General features: G+C 32.6%; 1 protein-coding gene across 2 annotated transcripts in view; it reads right to left on the minus strand.

The window, feature by feature from the left end:
* The window catches only part of KLHL1 (kelch like family member 1), a 327,107-nt gene that overhangs the window by 81,866 nt on the left and 222,285 nt on the right, over nt 1–22,956 (minus strand). For both annotated transcript variants that reach the window (XM_070578894.1, XM_008513552.2), the window contains exon 6: nt 10,679–10,865. In XM_070578894.1, coding sequence (XP_070434995.1) covers nt 10,679–10,865 — 187 coding nt within the window. The remainder of the gene's footprint in view (nt 1–10,678; nt 10,866–22,956) is intronic.

Below are 22,956 nucleotides of genomic sequence, written 5' to 3' on the forward strand. Positions count from 1 at the left end.
TTTACTATTTTATTTATATTTTTGTGTTTTAATGATCTGCTAAAAGTTGTGATAAATTGATTTGCATTAGTGAGCTGGATGAATGGGATTAGAGAGAGACTGGATGTAGGGAGATCGTTATCTGGCTAATTTATGAGCTGTAAGAAAAAATACATCTATTTGAGAAACATATGCATTATCCCAGGCCTGCAGGCGTAGGTGATAAAACTTCAACTAAGGCAGTGGAAATGCTGATGTAAATCAGATGGTCCTTGATAACGGATTAACTGTGGAGGGCAGAGCAATTCTGAAGACTGAAGTTGAAAGCCAAGTTAGACGGAAATATTGCTGATAGGGTATATTCCAGACAGTATATTAAGAGTTTTTTTATAATAGGAAATGATCTTGTGTTGAATCATAGAACTTTTATTTAATAATTATACCATGTATTTCAGCCTAGATATACTTACTCACCGAAAAATAGGATTTTTATATTTCATATCTGAAAGTTGCTTTTCTTTGTTCTTTGAGGAAATAATACACACATGAAAGTTAAATGAAAAAAGTGAGTGTTTTGGAATATTTGTAATAAGATTTTTAACTTCAAAAGTACATATTGAATGTGATCTTTATAAATTTTTATTCACATACATAAGTTTTCTGGAGATTTAAGCATACGCATTTCTTGGCATTTAAAAATACTAATTTAATAGTTCTTCATACCTATCCTAAGAATAAAAATTTTAAACACAGGCTGAATTTTAATGCAATGTCTGTTATGTTACATTTTGAAGATATGTTATTAAAAGGTAAAGCTCATGAGAAATTGATCAAATAGAGAATTTTAAATTGGGGGAAATAGTTAAAATATTTATAATTCTACATGCAAAAATTAATTTACAAAACATGAAACAGAAATAAATATAATAGAGCATATTTAATTTTTTCAATTATCTACTTTCTTATGTTCCCAACCTGTTCTTTAAAATCATCAAATAAGGTTTATTTACCTGGCCAGGTATTTTTTGTTCATCCATTACACTAGAGAACTAGTTCTAAACTTCTGTAAAATATTAAAGAAAAATCAGATATTAAGAATTAAGAGTATGTCAGGCTGTTATGGTGGCATTTAAAAAAGTCACTCTCAGCACATCTCATCACAAATAGGTTAACTATGGGCAATAGCGTAGAAGAAATAACACAAATTTTGGAATTACACAGAACCCTAGATTTAAACTCTACCTTAATTTCTACTAAATGGTAGAAATTAAGAATGTTTTTTAACCTCTGTCAGAATCAAAATGATCAAGAATATACTCTCAGCATGAGCTGGTTGTACAAAGTAAATGAAATTTTGTACGTGATAGTGTTTGGAAGTAGGTATTTAAAATATATGTCACTGATGAAATAATTTTATCATTCCCAAATGATCAGGTACTAAGGACAAATATCCTAGATTCATAATATATTTTCTGCTTGAAATGTCCTAATTGGAAAATTATTTAGGTAACGCTAATCTTCTATTTATAATATGCCTTTCAAATCTTCACAAGATTATAAATAAAGGAGAATTTTATATTAATATAAAATTCACATCGATAAATAGTATATTATACTTCAAAGCTAATCCTTCATATCTAGATAAAGAGAACTAGTTCTATAGTAGATATATAGTTATGTATATCTACTATATATAAAATAGACATATAGATTCTATATCTGTATCTATATAAGATTTGTTCATTTTGGGCACCCACTAAGATCACTTAAATAAGTTGTAATTTACATATAGCAAATATTTGCTGCAAGCCTACTATAAGTAACAAGTGTTTCTGAAATTATAACTGTAAAGTTCTTCTTTCCAAGTTGCTTATAATTTAGAAAAGGGAATTAACCTATTACATTAGAACAAATATACTTGTGAATTTATACTTGTAGTTCTGAATATTTGCTAATGATCTTTCAGATCCAAGACATCTATAAATTTCTATTTAAGCTCAGCTATGAATTTAAATTACATTTACTATCAGAAGAACGTGTGGGAATTCGATCAAATTGTTGGTGAGTCATCATCTACATTGTAATCAGAGCTATTCTAATTTATTACGCAACATAATCTAATACTCTGAAATAGCATCATTAACTCCATTTTAGAGTGGAATTTATATCTGAATATAGTATACCAAATTAGTGAATACTCAAAAATTATTTAACCATGGAAATGTCGGTGGTCTCTTTATAAACGCTATGTGAAAAATGGGAACAAACCAGGTTATCAATAGCTTAATTCTAAACAAAATACCTCCTCTCCAAAAAGTGTAGAACATAAAACTAAAACAAGTAATCTGTGGAGAAAATTCAGAATGGAGAAGGAAATGGACGCTTCTGCTTGTTAGAGCAGAAGACATGCTGAAGTGCCCTCTAATTATACCAGTACATCTGGGCAAATTGCAACAATAACACTTTTTTTTTTTTTTTGGCATTGCTGGACTTAAACGAAAATAAGGAAGATGTTCAAGAGCACAACCAAATAGCTGAAGAAAAGTGAGGGGAAACCTGAGAGAGCTAACTGAGTACAAAAGCCAGCATTTCCTTGGGGCAGATGTTTACACCTATGATAGGATCTGAAACGTCTGCCTTGGGTCTAACATAAAGTGGGAGAAAGATCCAGAGACTTTGCATTAAGCCTGGAGCATTGAAGAGGACTGACAAACCTGCAGGTCAGTGGTGGCCCTAGTTCCTGGTTGAAGCCAACGCATATTCACTGGAGGGAAGCATGAAAGAATTTTAATCTAAAATGGAACTGGGGGATATGAAAGAAGAATCTGATGCATGTGTCCTCAGGAAAATAAAGTTTAAGAAACTAGAGACTGATTTCTTGTAAATGCCTGCTTTGGAGATGACAGAAACTTATCTCCTGACCAATGAAAATCCGCCAAGGATCTCTCCCCATCCTGAGCCAATTAACTTACTTCTTGGACTCTGGTTGGACTCCCCATCTTTGCACTCCTTGCTCATAAATACAGCCCACCCCAAACTCTCAACGGATTTGCCTGTAGCTTGCTACAGATTGTGTTTCTGAATTGCAATTCCTTTGCTATTCCAGAACAAACAATTTCTGGTAATTACAGCTTGCCTCAGTTTACCTCTGTATTTAGGTTGATTTATGAATCCTGAATTTAGGCCCCCCAAATCCCCACAGAGTAAATGAAATTTACTATGATTTCAAAATAATGTCATCCAACACAGAAGGAATGAAACTAACACAAATGAGGCTTGTCAAAAACAACAAGCAACAGACTTAGACCATCAAGCTTTTAGATGTTAGAATTATTAGCTACAGGATATAAAATAAGTATGTGAAATAATTAAAGAAATAATAGATAAAAAAATAATCAAGTAAGATGAGAACATCAACAATTATCATATAAATCTCAAAAAAATTCAAAGAGAAGTTTTAGAAACAGCCAATGTTGAAATTACAGATTCACGGGGCCTCTGCTTTTAACTATGATGGATTAGCTTGCATCAGACAAACTATCTCCACAAGAGTAACTATAAAGCGACAGTTTTAAAACACAAAAATTAGCTGTTTAAAGACATTAGAGACTAAAAAAGACAGCTAGCACTTAAGAGGACAAAGTCCCAGATAGAAGGGATGTGAAGTGAAATGAGCCTAACATTCTTTGCCATTTTCCCCTGGAGAAACGGCTGATTGACAAGCAGCGCGGCTGAGAGCCCTGAAGTACTTTATGGCTAGGCCTTCTTGGCAGACACATGGGACGAGGAAGACAGACACAAAGCTGCAGTTCAGAGCCACCAAGGTAGACAGGGCTTTAAACTCAGCAAAGAGCACAGCAGGACAACATTGCTTATCCTCTCTGGGCATTTCCTGATTTCTAGGACATACACAACAAGAGGCAGAAATGCAGGCAGAAGATGGCAACTTAGATGCTAAAAATTAGTAGAGTTAGTTCTTCTGAGATGAAAATAAAATGGCATTTGGGGCCCACCAAGGATGAACGGTCCTGACATAAATATTGAAGGCAAACGCGGAATAGGGCAGCCCTCACAAACACTCCATCTGAGTATCGAATCATCCAATCCTTGCTTGGAAGCAGGTGTTTTGCTCTTAAGTGTCTGTCTAAAAGAAAGTGAACTGTCGCTGAGAGAACTGAATGTTATTCATAGCCTCTATCTGTTTTCATATACAGTATTCATCATCCTTTCAGGAATTGCCACGTATGGTGTGCTACCTACTAGATATTTACAGCAAGCTTGTAAAATATTAGAATTATTCTCTTTAAAATAAAGAAAATGAGAGGAGTACTCCATAAGCTGTTTCTATTGAACTTTAGACTATATGGTGTAGGCAATTTAGCTCAAGCAACTAAAATAAAATATGTAATAACTGGAAAAGAAGGAAGTAATATGTCATGCTTCTTCATTTTATACATGATTATGCATATAAAAAATTCAAAATACAAAAAAGTTCAATCTCTCTAGTGAGGAGGGAAATATAAATGTAATGACAAGAGAAATCTAAATGCAGTGACTTGGGGGTTCATTATACAGTTCTTTCTACTTTCGTTATGATAGAAAATTTCATAGTAAAAATTTTTTTAACACAGAAAATTTGTTGACAAGGCACTGAAACTGGCACTATTGTATTTCTTTTTTACTTATAATTTCTTATAAACTTTCTATAAAGAAATAGGCTCATATGTCACAAAAGCTTTAACTTCCTACCCAGTAATTTATCATCTAGTAATCTGTGCAAGGAAATGCTCAAAGGTTGGGAAAAACTCTTAATGTGTGCAGATGCTAATGATGGCATGATTACAGAAAAAGAATTAGATACCACCAAACGTTTAATAGTAGGTCTAAGCTCAAACAAACTGTGACATTTCCATGTGAATAAGAATTAGTCAATTACTTGAATGATGTATTTAAAAAATTAATGAAATGTAAATTCACACATGTAAATGAATAAAAGCAACAAAAATAACAATTTTAAGTAAGCTAAGAAATCTAAATAGACCTATATTTGGATACCTGTCTAGATCATCACAGAGACAGATAAAGATAAATGTAAATAGTTATATTTCTATATAAATGCAGATATATAGTTATGGCTGTATACAAACACATACACACGCATACTTCGAAATTTGGGGAAAGGAATACACTATCTCTTAATAATGGTAACAATGATTGTATTTAAGTTATAAGCTCATAGTTTTTCTTTTCTTACCTATGCTATTGTACATTTACCAGATTTTCAACACATGTTTGTAATTAGAATGAAATAGCTATCTTCGAAAAAACACTATTTCTATGAGTATGAAACCAAACTATTTCTATTTCCACGGAATTGCCTAGTCAACATCATGATATAAATCTAATAGAGATATTTTGCTCCAAATATTTTCCATTAACCACTAGCATCAAATTTTATTTCCTAGTTTATAGGAATCACACGTTACATATAAGTCAATGCAAGAACTTGAGAGTAAGAAATTAGTGTTTTACCTCTAAGCCAACCTTCTAGAGGATTTATGATGATTCCTATGTGATTTGTAATAAAATTCTTACCAAAACAACAGCAAATTTATTGATACAATTTACCACATTGATTTAAATCTGCATATGATTTCAATTGACACCATTTAAAAAAGTTGTTCTCCTTATAAAAACAGATTTTGTTATTTATTGCCTTTTAAAAAACTATATTTAATTTTATATGTCCCCTCATTTCTCATTCATAATAGAAAAAATATGAATAAATATATGAATGTTTTTAATTGGCCTTAAATTATGCTATAAATTATCGCATTCTTGAAGATTTATTTTTCAGTAATTTCCTGTTATAGCAGTGAATTAAATCATACTTTCTAAAACACACTACAAACTTCCATTTATAGCTTGATTCTTTTTTCTCCTTTGATTCCCCTTTCTTGAATGTTGTTTGCATTGGCAGAAAAGGCATTTACCTTATACATCATAATATTCATATAAATGCCATTTATATAAATTGCAATTTATATGAATATCTTATTGTCTTATCCCCTTTCCTGAGTCACATCACTATTATTTCGTAGAACTCCTATCATCTCATGCCTCCAAAGTTCCTAGCCCGCTTGGCCTTAAGTCATAATGTGATTAGGAAGGTCAGCCTGAGTTCCTGCTGAGTCCTTTTGTAGTCTGTTTGGTAACAAACATGTTGGAATGGCTTTTATTAGTTTAACCTCTTTACACACTCCATCTCATGTAATCATTACATCTTTTATAGAAACAGAATATAACGCTGAGAAAGAGTAAAACGGACTAGAGATTTCAAGTGACAGTACTGAATTGGAGCAGGCACCTCTCTGATTTCAAAGCTGACTGTCTCCACTAGGAACATCATCTGCCTTCTAAGACCCCTGGAGTTTCAATCAGAATCGATCCTGTTAAGCCTTTCACTGAAGTCTTCTGTGTCTTTGCTCCACTCCCACACTTTCATTTCCCTGCTGGCTATATTCCAGTGATACAGGATTTCTCTCCATATTTTGAACATCTCACATTCCTTCAGCTGTAAACCTTCACATCTGAGGGCCCTGCAGTCTAGAACTTACCACCACGATCACCTTCCTACTCCAACAACTTGATAAATTACTATCTAATTATTCTTTAGATTTTGGCTAGAACAACAACAACAACAACAACAAGAAACAATGTTTCTGTACTGCTTTACTCTTCTAGACTACACCAGGTTTGTTCCCCAAGCATTGTACTCACTGTACTGCCATTCCCTCCTTGTAACATTCATTCTGTGTGTAACTATTTTGTTTATGATGTGTTTTCCCAGATTACCTTGGTAGCTCTTTGAAGTAGGGGTCATAATTCATAATGTTCACCATGATGTACAAGTTCTTAACACAGAGCCTGACACAAAATAGATGTGCAAAAAATGCTTGTCGTGATTGAATGCATACATATGTGGATACAAGACGAACACCAGAGGGGAGAATGGTGCTCTTAATTTTCATAATATCTACAGAAAATCTTCAAGGGTCATACCTGTAATTTATTGATCCTATGAGATATCATCTGAATCCTAGTAATTATGAAGCTGAAGAGGAATTCAATGAAATGTTTACATAGCCCTTTTTAAGGCACGAAATAAATATGTAAATAATTCCAAAAAAACTCACTGAGCACTGTATATTGTATTGTATTATTTTTTAAATTAGTTACTCAAAATAAATTTCCATTTTTTGCTATATTTTTCCTTTTTTTTTACATTTTTATTCTTTCTTCGTTACCTTTCAAGAAAAGGAGACATAATTTTATGATAAAATCTTAAGGCTTATTTAGAGATGACACAAGGTAATAAGGTGTAGAAAATACTCTCTAAGCAGTAAAAGCATAATGCAAATACAAGGGATTACCTTGAAAATATCCTAGTTGCTCTTTAAATCCCTTGAAACATGGGCGTCTATAAGTTTCTGCTTCACCAGGAAACTAGGTTCTCTGAGGTTTGGTATTAAGTGTTAGACTTTTATCTTAAGTTAATTGGATACATTTAATGTCCAATTCCTATAGAGCTAAGGACACAGCAAGAATTCCTAAAGTTTCCTTCAAATAATTTTTTGTTTTATTACTGATTTAATAAGGAATTTTTTTATTGAAATAAAATTGGTATATAACATTATATAAGTTTCAGGTGTGCAACATTATAATTCAACATCTGTATACACTACAAAGTCATCACCACCAAAAGTCTAGTTACCATCCATCAACACACAATTCACCCTCTTCACCCATTTTGCCAACCACTTAACCCCCTTCCCCTCTGGTAACCACTATTCTCTGTTCTATCTATGAGTCTGGTTTTTTGTTGTTGTTCTTCTTCATTTTTTTGTTTTATTTACATTCCACATATGAAATCATACAGTATTTGTCTTCTCCGTCTGACTTAATTCACTTAGCATAATACCCTCAAAGTCTGTCTATATTGTTGCAAATGGCAAGATTTCATTCTTTTTTGTGGCTGAATAGTATTATGCTGCATATACGTATACCATGTCTTCTTTATCCATTCATCTTGGCTATCGTACATAATGCTGTAATGAACATAAGGTTGCATATATCTTTTCAAATTAGTGTTTTTGTATTCTTCTGATAAATATCCAGAAGTAGAATAGCTGGATCATATGATAGTTCTATTCTTAATTTTTTGAGGAATCTCCATATTGTTTTCCATAGTGGCTAAACCAGTTTACATTCCCACCAACAGCATATGAGAGTTCCCTTTTCTCCACATCCTCTCCAACACTTGTTATTTCTTGTCTTTTTGGTAACAGCCATTTTAACAGGTGTGATATCTCACTGTAGTTTTGATTTGTATTTCCCTAATAATGAAGTATGTTGACCATCTTTTCACATGCCTGTGGGCCTTCTTTGGAAAAATGTCAATGTAGATCCTCTGCCCATTTTTTAATTGGGTTGTTTGTTTTTCGTTGTTAAGTAGGAATATCTTTTTAAACTCCCTGTCTTGTCATACTCTTTTAAGCCTCTACTTCCTGGAGAAGTGTAAAAATAACTAAATCATGGTATTACCCAATTCGAAAACGAAAGAGATTCAGAATCTCTAAGAAAGTTCAATTTTTAAAGAATTTCTTCAATCTCATAAGACTGTTGTGTAAGATTAGAGGAATTCAAATGCTGGCAAATGCTGGCAGTTTAACTCAATAGACTCCATATTCTCATATTATTTTGGGGATAGCAATTAAAAGTCATCAGATTTAAAATTTCAAATTAGTCATATCCTTTGGTTCTTTAATAGTATAGAGATTTTTGTATTAATTTTAATTTTTTGTTTATTGTCCAATTCTAGTCAAAGGCTGACCAGATTCAATTAATCTTCCCCTTCTCCGCCTACTCCTCCTCCTCCTCTTTTCCCTCCTCCTCGTCTTCCTCCTCCTCCCCTCCATCCTTCTTCTTCTTTTAAAGAAAAAATGTTGTCATGTACAGATTTACAAATGGAATTGATCTTGTATGGGCATTCTTTTTGTAGAATAGTGTTCTTTAAAAACAAATGCCACTCACTGACCTCAAAATTTGATAAACACATATAAAACTACTGTCCATTTATGAAATCTGAGACTTGGATGAATTCATTTATTGAAAGTCATTGGAAATCAGGGTATTTACTTTTATGAGCAAAATCAACCTACTCCAATGTTGCAATAAAGTTGAGTGCTTCTGCTACAAAAGATGAGCCTTTGTATCTTGTGTTGCATGTTATTTGGTATTCCTTACTTTCATAAGGACAACATAAATAGAGGTTAATAGGTTTGTTTTCTTAGCTTGAAAAAAATTCTTTGGCATTTTAGTATAATTTCTGACTATGTTTTGTTCAGATTTTTATCTGAAAGATGTTTTCTGTTTCACCACTTTAAAAAAGAGGTTTTTAAACCACTATCTCTTTTCTTAAAATAAAAAACTTCTGACATGTTCTCTTATGTAATAACATATATTAAAGAAGGAGTGAGGAATGGAGGGAGACAGACAGGGAGAGAAGGAGGGAGGGAGGGAGAGAGATTAATGCCATTTCCCTAGTTCTTAAAGCAAAAAGCTATTTACTCTTTTTAACTGATATGCTTTCTTTTTATGTTAATACTCTAGTGCTTACTTAATGTGATAATTACTAGAAATCAACATCTTAGTAAACAGCACTTAAATTTTTTGCAAAATTAAACTGGCAAAAACTAATAGCCATGAGATATCTTCTTGACAGACAAAAAGTGGGAATCTGTGTCGTTCTCCGTTGATTACATAAATTGATTCCCTTTTGCTGCTGTCTTGGGTCTCACTTCGCAGTGGTTGAAGTACATTTCGTTGCTTCCTTCTGATTCTTTAATAAAAATTTCCTTTAGTAGAAGTTGAATATGTGACCACACTCTCTTGTTGCCAACTGTATTTTTACATGTATATTAAATATACTATGGATAATTATATCACTTATTAAACACAAACATATGATAGTTATATTACTCGTCTTTTGTACTTGTGCAAGACACTTAAGGCCCACATAAGAAAGGCTGAAGAGAACAAATATTTATGGAAATTTTTTTTCTACTAGCTATAGAAAAAGTAAGAAGAAAATCTTCAAATGTGTATGTGCAATTTTTAGACAAATCGTGCACTTCCTTTAGAAGCGCAAAATTGATAAACAATTAAATTTGTAAATAACTGCCACAGTTATTACACTCGTTTATAATTGTCTACTTAATTGTCCGACTTCTGTGGGAGATTCTAAACTCCTCAAAAGCAGGAGCTCTCTTGTTCATAAGATTACTTTCAGCAAGCATGTGCCTGGCACACTGCATTTCCTTAGAATTGAAATATATTTCCCAATATATCCCGCAAGTTATTTGGCCTGTATTTTCTCATTAATTGCTTTAAATCACTTTTCCTTTTCGTATGAGATCTTGTACATAACGCTCAAGAGACAAAGGATTTTAGGATGAACAAGAAGCAGAATCAGCAATTACAAACTGAAGAGATGTTCTTTCAATTACTCCCTTAGTATTAAATCTTAATAGATGTAAAGTTAATATGAGGTTTGTTTGTGTTATACAGATTACAATATTAAAATCGTGTCATGATGTGATACCGGGTGCCTATTATATACAGATCTAGAATTATATACCTTTGTTGTTATCCATGCCTCCTACAGCATACAGAGTTCCAACTGTAGATTTTCGAGGTTTAGTTCTTGGACTTTGCATTAAAGTTCTTCTTTCTGGCAATAGGTGATATTTCATTGCTTCCAGAATCAGCTTTTGACATTCCAGATCGTTCTTAAATAATGCATGATTTTCTAGGTCAGCCAATATCTGTGAATAATACACAATTACTGTTAATAATGCTTTTTAAAGGAATGAGCAAATGACACCAGTAGTTAAAATTAGAGGCTTAATGGGGCAAGCTTGGTGGCACAGCCGTTAAGTTTGCACATTCTGCTTCGGCAGCCTGGGGTTTGTGGGTTCAGATCCCGGGCACAGACCTGCAGACTGCTTATCAAGCCATGGTGTAACAGGTGTCAGACATATAAAATAGATGAAGATGGGCAGGGATGTTAGCTCAGGGACAATCTTCCTCAGCTAAAAAAAAAAAAAAAAGAGGAGGATTGGCAGCGGATGTTAGCTCAGAGCTAATCTTCCTCAAAAAAAAAAAAAAAAATTAGAGGCTTGATGCTTATGCTGTTACCACTATATTGAGAGTGATGCAGAATGTAATAAGAATTAAATACATTGACAAATGAATATGAGTAAAATTCATGGCTTCCAAGAGAAAAAGAATGGATATTACTTTTGATTCAATATTATTTATTATCATTTTACTACACAGATTATAAAAGAACTTTTAGAGAGATTTTTTTTCCATTACCTTTTTTCTATGAAAGCTGTCTATAAATCAAATAAAGTTGCCTATGTTGACCATAAACATGTCTGGAGAAGGAAATTAAAAATAACTTTCAACAAATTGGGTCATAACAAGCTTATCATAAATATTCATACATTTACTTTAAAATATTCCAGGTATAGTTTAAACCCTTTTCAAATTAAAAAGAAATTCAATAAAAATGGAAACAATTATCCTCATCACATCTCTTTAAGTACGCAAGCAATTGAAGAGCTGTATATCAGGCAAAGTAATAGTTTCCAGCAGTAAAACTAAGAAATTTTATACCAAATATCCAGCACCTGGGGGAACAACAGAGTGAGACCCTCAGTGTTAGGTGACATTATGTCTCTCTTTGATACACCAGGTTTTCATCCGCACAAATTCTTCTGTGTACATTTCTTTGAACACATTCAAAGTATCTTTTACTTTCCTCTTTTTCTGTTGCTATTTAGATTCTCTTTTTCCTTGATTCTTTCAGTGTCACCCTCTCTTTCATAACGAATCAGTTTCATTCCGAGTGACTGTTAAATCTGTCACATAGATTTAGAAAATTACTAAGTAGGAAATTTAACGTTGACTCACTGACTCTTCTTCTACACTGATAAGAAGCTGTACCATGCCTGTACACAAATATTTATTGAGTGAATAAGTTAATGCATGATGGCAGCATATAATTAAATGGTTAAAGTTAGTTATAATTTTAACTTTAATTAAGTAAATTTATTTAGCCAATGTAATACATAAACTTCTATTGGAGGTGACAGGAAGAATCTAAAAACGGAAGATACCGTATATGAGATGTGAGAAAGACAACAGGATAGCTCTGAGGCTGAATAAGAAGGGTAATGTATTAGAGTTACTAGATGCTTTGGAATATAGAAGAGAAGGTGTTTAATTAAGTTCTTGGCTTTGTTTCCCTTCTTGTACACTAAAACCTTAATTGCCTTCCTACCTACTTTCATTCTGAACACTAAATACGAAAAAAAAAAAAAGGGAACAAAAATCGTATGGAATAAGATAAGAGATCTCCAATGGCATTTTTAAGGGACTACTTTTTCACTCTTTTAGTAAAATTTTTATTTTTAAACACCAAAGAGAATACGTATTTCTAACAAGATCTCAGTGATCTTTATAAGCTGAGGAAGAAAGACACTTTAATATGACTTTCGGTCATCTGTGTGTCAAAATATGTTTTTCCTGCATCTAAGCCTTTTCCTTTCCTTAAAAGAAAAGATAATTAGCCTTTACGGTGGTAAATTGATATATGGCTGAAGTTGGCTTCCGTCAATTCTTTTTTCTCTCCTTCTCTCCCTTTTTTTCACCTTTTGGGGGAAACTTTGGGATTAGTTGATCATAAAAAACTCTTCTTTCATTACGAGCACACTCTTCGAATATTTTATCCAGATAAACAGTTCCAGAAAAAAGGGAGAAAAATTTTCAAAAGATATGTGCTTCTTTTCTATATTCTTCTCTGGAAAACCGTAACTCATAATCAAAGAGTTTAACTGGGAGTTTAGATAATGGCTTAGATTTGAGATAAACAGATTCATCACTTAGATGTAAATATCTTTAAATTTTCACAACACAGAGGATCATTTCTATTAAAAAGGGTTCATATACTATTCCTGATATTTAGAGGATGCTTTTAACTAGAGTAGATTAGTTTTAGCTTAAAAGTAACTCTATGCCTTCTTCTCAATTTTACCACCATGTAAAAATAATGCTAGCACAATATTTTAATGAATACATGATGGGTTAAATGTCTCCATTTTAAATTTTAAAAAATTTCTACATTAGTATTATGAGTCCAGTAAGTTATAATTAATTTAATAAATAGTTCAGGATTACTGAAATACAAAATAGTTTAAATGAAATTTCACAAGTTATATCTTCTATAAAAGTTTAATCTTGTGAATTCTTGTAATCCTATGTATCAAAAATGACCTATGGTACTGGCTTACATTATAATTTTTATTTTTTTGGGCAACTTTAAGACAGTAGGCTAATATTAAATTGATTAATTATTGATAGTTTTTGTATAACTGTTTAATTTTTTCCCCTCTTTTCTTTCTCCCCAAAGCCCCAGTACACAGTTGTATATCCTAGTTGTAAGTCATTCCAGTTCTTCTATGTGGGATGCCACCACAGCATGGCTTGGTGAGCGGTGAGTAGGTCCGTGCCCAGGATCTGAACTGGAGAACCCCAGGCTACATGAATTTAACCATTTGGCCACGAGACCAGCCTCATCTTTTTGATTTTTAAGTAAGAAAAGTTGCAGATATTGGCCACTGAAATATTTCTAATAATTCTTCTAATAAATATTTCTAATTTTCCTAGTTCCTTATTTTATATATATATAAAGTGAACATAGATGAACAGATTGTGCAACATGTTTTAAATGTTAGTTTATATGGTAAAATTTGTTAAAATGAAATAAAATGTATGCTCTTGAAAAAAATGTTAGACAGGTCTTGTTTTCCTTTTTTTGGTTTCCTTGAGTCTGAAAATCAAAACTTGGTTATTCAAGTTATTAACACAAAAGACTACAGAAAAATAAGAATATGCATACAAAGTAAGATATTGTTCATTTGTTTCTTAAGGGAAATATTGTAGTTCATACAATTTGATACCACAACATGTACATTGATGATAAACAAAGCTAAAAACAATTTTATCATCTATTTGAATAGCTAAATATTTATATATTCCTACACACACACATATGCAAAGATATATAAAGATCACTTCAAAATTTTTATAAATAATAAATAATTATAAAAGAAAATTTGAGGAATTCTGTAAAAATGCAGTGTCAGAGGACAACCAACTTCAAGTACCTAGGTTTGTAGTACTTTTAAGTAATAATTTTTAAAAGGAAATGAATTGCTCAATGTCCATAGATGTATGCATAAAGAAAATATATTATAAATTATTTATTTCAAAGTATGATATAGAAGATACATAAAATTAAAATTTGTATTTTATTTCTATAAAATAATCAAGGTATTCTGTAGTTAAATAATATTTTGCATTTCATTAACAAAACACTGTGTAAAATTTCTTAACTTTGGCATACCCAAATCATTTGACAAAGTTCTTTAATTCTAAAGAAATTGAACTCTTCATAATCACTGTTACTCATTATTGTTTGTTTTCAAATTATTACTTGTAAGTATTTCTCGCTTTTAGACACTATGACTTGTGCCTGTGTTTCATCTCTTCTGATGACACTTTTTAGGATTATTGTTCTGTCTCAAATTCAGGCACAAATTGAAAATAATAAAATGGTAAAGCTGTCTTTTAAACTTGAACTATCCTTAGATTTCCGGCAACCATCCAAAATTAACACGATTATTGCTTCTCCCTATAAAATGAAAGATTGTTTTATTTTTTGCATTCTTCAGTTTTTAATGAAAGCTTAAGTGTTGTGGCATCTCTTTGCTTATCAAATTTAGGAAAAATATCAAAATGTTTCAATAATTGTACACTACTTAGAAACACGCTCTTGTTTACGTACGAGAATTTGTACAATAATTGTCTACAAATTAAATTTTGTTGTTAGAACATTGCACACCAATACCCTTTCCAAACAGGGAAAATCATAGAATAATTTATTTTATAAAAGCAAAAAAGCCCATGAAGTTTAGTATGTTCTTACACTTAGAGTAATCACCGACTACATCATTATAAATTAACTGCATATTAAAACTCAAGAAAAGGTCCCACTATCTACGAATCAATAATGTTTCAGAATATTTTGCCACCTAGAAGATAAAACAGAAATAAAAATACCCAGAGGCTCAGTATTAAGGATAGCATAGAGTATTCTTACAATTAACATTATGTAATATTCTAAGAGGTTGATTCTTGAATCTATGTCAGCTAGGCAGTCACTTCACAAACATGCGCTATCTCCCTATAACCTTGGTAGGTTTTCTTTGTAACTAATAGTGACCAGCCAGTTAAAGGGTAAACCTGTAGCTGCAGAATAGAACATAGTCGAGAAATGTATATGAGAACCCCATGTATGATATTCATAATTGGAATTGACTAATATGAAAAATCAGAATAATTTATTCATTAGCAGCTAGAACTTTCAACAGCAGCCTTGTTAGAGCATTCCAGTTGCCAGAAATGTCATGAACTTTTGGTTAGAATAAATATGTTCTTTACAATTGTGTGTATTAAAACGTTATTCTCTTTGTACTCAAAGTTTCATTGGCTTTATCACCAACTTAACGTTGATTAGGAAAAAAAAATAACAAGAAATGCAATTAGTAAGACAATATGTCTTAGAAAACATCATTATGTTTGTTATTAACATACAAATAATTTGATTGTTGATGGTTTGAGAAATTGAACCACATGCTTAAAATAGCCACATGTTTAGCAACATGGAAATACTGATGAGTGTTTTAATCCTGCATGTTTACACATGGATACTCCTCAAACTGCAGTTTTCCAAGAATATTTATATGAATTTATTTCAAAAGCTTGTAAAACATTGAAAATTATAACTCTGAAAGTGTTGCTTCATGAAAATGGGATGCATTATTCAAGCAGCTAGATTTTACATTGTTTTTCCAAACTCCAAGTACAAAAAGAGAATAAATTTTCATGTCATCCAAAAAATCGTCCTCTTTCTGTATAATTTACCTTAATGTGTCAAAGAAACAAATACTCTCTGGGCTAGACTCTTTGTCATGATTCTCTGTACCAACTTCCATGTAACATTGTAAATAACTTTCTCTTTTCGTAAGCAAACAAAATCAAATGCATGGATTTATTTGTGCTGCACAACCTACTCTTATTACACAAGGGGCATACAACTCTAATTTTATAGTAAAAGTCTGGAGATATTTACATTATAAAATTTACATTATAGATAACCTTAAAATATCACAAAGTAATGCTATTAAAAAATTGTTACAGCAACATATTCCTATAATGTTAGTGGCTAGAAATAAGAAAATATCTGGATTGTAAGCTATTTCTTAAGCAAGAGTAATACTGAACGAATGAAGACAAAATTTGAAAGGCAAGGTAACTAACAGAATCTGTACAAAGCATAGCAAACACACCTATACTTTTCATTTCTCCAGTAGTCCATTGGAAAGTGCAATGCAATATTGAACAAACATTTAAAGAAGGATAAATTTAAACTTACTATGGAATAAAGAAAGTATTAACTCTTTTAACACTATATCTTTGGGCTATCCAGTTTATGAAATTCTCACATTCATAACAGTGTGACAAAATTTCATATACTTCATACTATTTCACAGTATTTCAAACTTTTGTTTTGCTACTGGGTGTTATGCTAAAAACATCAACTTACAGAATTTGAATCTATAAAACAAAATTGATTCCTCTTAGAAGGGACAGTCCTTAGAGAGTAAGTGACAGTCTCATACACCGTCTTTCAAGTTTTCTGCTGACAAAATGAATAAGATGCATGATAAAATTTTATCATATGCATATTCAGTAAGCTTCAGGAATAAATAACTTTCTACTTCAATGTCTTATAAATCGGTCTGATACAAATAAAAAATTTCCAGGTATATATATTAAGCAGTTTCTAGGACATTTCACAGAGAAACAATGATTTATTTATTTTTCTTTTGAGGAAAATTAGCTGAGCTAACATTTGCTGCCAATCCTCCTCTTTTTTGCTGAGGAAGACTGGTGCTGAGCTAACATCTGTGCCGATCTTCCTTTACTTTCTATGTGGGACGCCTCCCACAGCATTGCTTACGAAGCCGTGCCACGTCTGCACCCGGGACCGAACCGGAGAACTGGGCCGCCCAAGTGGAACATGCGCACTTAACTGCTGCGCCACTGGGCCGGCCCCCAGGAAACAATGATTTAATGGTCACCCTAAGTGCTAAATAAAGCATGAGACTGTTTAATAGAGTCAGGTGATGGTGGAGGGAGAGAGTTCAGTTATCACAGGACTTTGCAGCAACATAATAAATGGTAAGCTTGTAGGTAGGACTGTCCTACCTTGCAAAGGAAAACCTAAACTGCCTTTTGCCTGGAGAGGTCTTCTGTCTATTTCCTCCCTTTCAGATAGATTTTCAAAGACATAGAGAGAGGAAAATGGACACTTATGCTGAAAACTTGGCAACATAAGTCAGTTGGTTCACTCAAGCTCACAGCAATTCATCGGTTGTTATTTGAGTATCTGCTGTGCCTGGAACAGCCTAAGCTTGCACAGGAGGAATAGCTCAACCGCAGCCAGAATGTCAATCAGAAGCCTGAAAGAAACTCATTGATACGAGTAGATAGATCCTCATATTACACTTAAAATCCCATTAACATCAGTTGAAAAGAATTTTGGCAAAAGTTAAAATCCTGAAATTTTAAGAGACTGAAATATCTTTTCCTATTTTCTACTGGCATAATTGCTATTCTGGCTAAACTGCTTAAGGTTGTTATTTATATTTTTAAGTAAATGAGAAAAGTAGATACAGTAGAGCTTTCTATGATCTCTTCCTATGCTATCATTTCAAAAGGAAAACATGAATTCCTGACATGCTACAGCTTACATTAGATACATCTGAACGATTCCTGCTCAAGTATTTGAAGAAACAGGAAGAAAGAATCTACGAAGTAAGGAGCAGGTCCATTAATTTTATTCTGAATACAGAAATATTTGATTGCTTTAAGATGAAAAATAATTGCCTAAGCTGAGAGTACCAATAGAGAAGAATAATGACATAATCAAAATGAATAAAACTCATAAAAATTAATTGAAATGATAGCTCTTATTAATGACAAGTGACATGGGTTTTATGCTGCTATAATTTATGATTAACTTTTACTTATTTAACATGGGTTTGCTGTTCCATAGGTAGTTTGAAAGCCCAAAATTTCTAAAACTGAAGTAAGTGATCCTCAAAATTTCATTGCCTCCTAAGCAGGCTCTGGAACTTGCATGCATGTGTGCCTTCATTAATCCATTTATTTAGCAAATATTTTGTGCACCTATTTTGTGCCAGGTGCTATAATAGGTCCTGGATACCTCAGCAGTTCTCATTACTATTCTACTCAAGCCCACCCTCCCCACCACCCCTTAGAATGCCTTTGTTAATTTATTCATGTCCAGCTATATTCAAAACCATGCATTAGTTTCTTTATTGTTTGCAAAACATTATCATCCTCAGACTAGCATGCCAAAAATCAGTTACTACAGCTCCATTTTAGCTATTCAGTCACTTTCCGCAGTACCCTCTGCATATTTTCCTGTATTTCATATTTTAGCTCTTCAGATCTCTTTCCTCTCATCTAAATAGATCACGTCTTTAGAAAAAAAAAAAGTAATATTGGTAATGACTTTTTTCTACAGGGCTTCTATTGAAATACAACTCAATTTTCAGAGTTCGCTTGAAGTTCTATTACTTCCATGAGGACTTAGCTAATTGCTCACGCCACAGTCGACAGTTTGTTTTTATCTGTCATATCAGACTTTAGTTGGTTGTCATGTGTGCAGTCACTTAAGAACTTCATATGCATGCTAAGTCGTCAACTTGTAGGAAGTCGGGAAAAATGCCTTGCACTTCTTGTTGGGTACCACTAACATGGTGATAGACTCCTGGAATTACACAATAACTATTTAAGTGGTTGATCGTTTACTATGATTAAAGTATCTATTAATTTATTTTACATAATGTATTCAGTATTGAAGATTGAAAATATATAACACATAGGCAGAAATATATTCAATATCACATCTCAAATTATATGCATAAATTAATCTTTATAAAGATTTATGTTCTTTCAGAAACGTCTTTGCTTAAAAACTGACAAAATATCTATATTTCTAAACGATTTATCCTGGACTCAGCTGATGGCATGCTTATTTCCAGTCATAGTCAACAGCAAAATTCCATTATACAAGTAATTGCTGCTCTTGGACACTGCTATAAGGTGATTTGACTCTTAACTAAGAAGCTCTAAGCTTGGCTGTTCCACTGACAATTCAAACTCACACTTCAAATCTGAACTTATTCTTTCTTATTACAATTCTCCCTCCTGTGTTGACTTATGCCTTCGATTTTTTATTGATAGTTTGGGGTATTTACTTACTTATACTTCTATTTTAAGCTACTTCTATTTAATCTGATTCAAAGTATTTTGGAAAGTATTGTATATGAATAAATAAGTATTCCTAAAATGTGCCTTCATTTCTGAGATTCCTCAATAATTCAATCACCCTTTAATCCATCGATAATCTATTTAGCAGAGTTTATCTACTCAGTCAAGCCCACATCCAAAGAATTATCAAATATTCTTTAAATATAATATTGCCTAAGACCCCTCCATTCTACTATTCCCTTTTCTTTCCAAAAGTTGCTTCACTGGTTGATATTCTTTTTTTCTTTCTTTCTTTCTTTTTTTTTTTTTTTGCTGAGGAAGATTTGCCCTGAGCTAACATCTGTGCCAATCTTCCTCTATTTTTTTTGTATGTGGGACACCTCCACAGTGTGTCTGGTGAGTGGAATAGGTCTGCACTTGAGATCGGAACCTGTGAACTGGGCCACCGAAGTGGAACACGTGGATCTTTAACTACTCAGCCACAGGGTTGGCCCACTGGTTGATATTAACTTTTTCCTGAATTTTTGAGAAAGATCTGTAATTTGAATTCTTGTGTGTGGTACAAGCAATCATATGCAGAATTCAAACTACTCCCACATGGTGTCATAAAGCATATATTGTCTTCATTTACTGTCCTGCTGTCTTGTGTTAATTCCTTGCATTACAATTGAAAGTGGTTCCTGGTATATCTTAAAACACTTCAGGCTCATTTCTCACCGTACCTCCAGACCAACCTTTTACTTTGACAAGGCTGTTTTATTTACTCTTCCCCACGTGAACAATTTCTTCGTTGTATCTTTAATGTGATTTTTAAATCTTTGAACTATTTGACTCTTAGCTGAGTATACTTGTTTTACTCTGTGTTTTCAACGAATTTTTAAATGTTATCTATCTTTTCATATACAAATCAGTATCTTTAGGACTTAGACTTGATCTATCATTTCCTTAATTCGTGATTTAGTACTGTATTGCTTGCACTTAATAGTTACCAATGGAAAAATGTACTGTTTTTACTTGCTTTTATGGTTTTATATGTAGCTATCTTAGTCCCAAATATTAATTGTATTCATTTGAATTTTAAAGGTGAAACCTGGAGGAGTATATCTTTATAAATTCTGTTATTTGTAATCTTATTTTGTAAGAGGATAATTGGAAAAGAACGTGTTCAAGTGTGCACAGATTTATCATTAGAAACCATTATTTGTGTCTATGCTTCCTTTAGCTCTTTCACAGAAACATTTCTGATTGGGAAGCACCGATCATAGTTATTGGTGAGCCATCTTTGCCGACTGAGGGAGGACTGAACACAGACTCAAACTGAAAAGAATATCAATCGCACATTTGTGCTTTTTGAGGACACTGTGAGATTTATGAAGAGATATTGCTTAATCTGTAGTGCTGGATTAATTGAAGGCCCTCTTAACCTTCGAGATGCACGCCATAATAACTTTCAACACATTAAATACGTATTGGGCTATGACTGTGTTATAGCCTGCATAAGAGAGATGCCTAAGAGCCAGTATTTATCTTCAGAGATATTATACCTGAAAACATTATCATAGTGGTTCATAAATCCTTTTTGACACATTAATAAAATTTATCTTTTTAGAATAAAATTATTAATAGATATTTGTATTTGCTTTGTCACTTCCTTTTTCTAAACTCTCCCTTCCTTTCTAAAGGTGTCTAACATGCTCTTATGTGCCTAGTCTCTATTATACACCTGCCCTGGCATGGACAATCTCCCAAGTTATAATTTTCACTAATTTTCTGGATCACTTTTCTTGCAGGACTCATGTATCTGCTAGTCACCAAGACTAAGAAGATCAATTTCCTAATGGAAAATAAAAATCTTACAACATTTAATTATTACTAGTTGGATAGTTTTTCTAATATTTTTGTAGGAATAATTGTATTTAAATAATAGGTATTATTGCCTTAAATTGATGAACTGTATTATAGCCAAACAGGGTACTCAAATCATAACCCGAATTCAAACCATCTTGTGATAAGTAAAATGCTCCTGAAACAATAAAATATAATTGCGACATTCAGTGTTATCCTGCACTTATGTAAGTTTTTCTTACAGCAAGAAATTTCTCTGTAAGAAATTTCTCTTACTTACTGTAAGAAATTTCTCTGAGTTAAGAGGTAACTCAGCGCCCACAGACTAACCAGAGCTAACAAGCGCAGTGTGCCAAGTGTCAGGGTTATTCTTGAGGATGCCTTCTTTGAGAGGGATATGTCTGTAGGTGGCCTACACACTATATGCAGAAGAGGTAACTATCTTAAGCATGTGAAGAACATCTGCTGCTACAAGAAAGACTGAGAATTCTTCCTCTGCTTCTTTCATATTTTATCTCAGAGAAGTTAATTCTGATGGTAAGAAGCAAATGATGCTCCTAGACGTTCTTTGATACAAATCTACAGGAAAGCAATTGAAGAAACTACGTTCCTTTACTATTTGAAAAATTGGGTTCTCCAATTTTGATAATAATGTGGACCTACTATTAAATTTTGTTTTGCTTTAGCCCTATCTCAGTTATCTTTAAATTAAAAACTTTTAATTTCTCTCACACTAATTATAAGGTATCAGTCAGTATTTCACTTCCCTCATTTCACTAAGAGAAGATGGAGAAAGAATTTTAATCACCGCATATTTGCAGATTTCCAGCTTTCTTTAGATTTACCCTGATCAAAGCCCAACATACCTCTTTTGATCATCATCAGTGAAATGAGTTCCTGTGAAAACATCAAGGTGGATGCATCTTGCAAGTCAATAAGGGATTAAAATAATTCTCCCAAGTAAAACTAATTCCACTGGGCATACATTCTGTCTGTAGAGTTTCTAAAGTTTGGGTATGAAATGAATTGTTCAAACATCTTGACTGAACAAAATTCAGGGATAAGGGAAAATATAAGCTTATTAATCTTAATACTAAAGGCACTAAAATAATTGGAATGTGTCAAATCCTATGCCAGACATTTTGGGGTATCCAAAAAGTAATGTATCAGTTTTTAACTTAAATTATTTATAATAGAATTTATGTTATAATGGAATAACCTATAATGTAAAGTAATTCATAATATAATGGAGCATATGGTTATTGTTTTCTAATACTTATAGTTAAGCAGAAGTATGTTAAGCTGTGTTGAGAAGCCTGATATATTTTTATCCAACAGCCCAGTTTTCAGTTGGCTGACTTTTTCAAAACAAGAGTAATTAAACTTTCCACTCTTCTGTTCTTTACATATAACCGTTCTGGTCTTGCATAACAGTTGAAAGTCATTGGATGAAGCTACATTAATCAATTTAATGTGTATATACATGCTGGAAGATAATTGTTTAAAATGGTATTCACCAGATCCAGCAATTCCACTTGGGGGTATTTACCTGAAGAAAATGAAAACACGAGCTCAAAA

This window comes from Equus przewalskii, chromosome 16 (genome assembly GCF_037783145.1).
Source record: "Equus przewalskii isolate Varuska chromosome 16, EquPr2, whole genome shotgun sequence".
Lineage (NCBI taxonomy): Eukaryota > Metazoa > Chordata > Mammalia > Perissodactyla > Equidae > Equus > Equus przewalskii.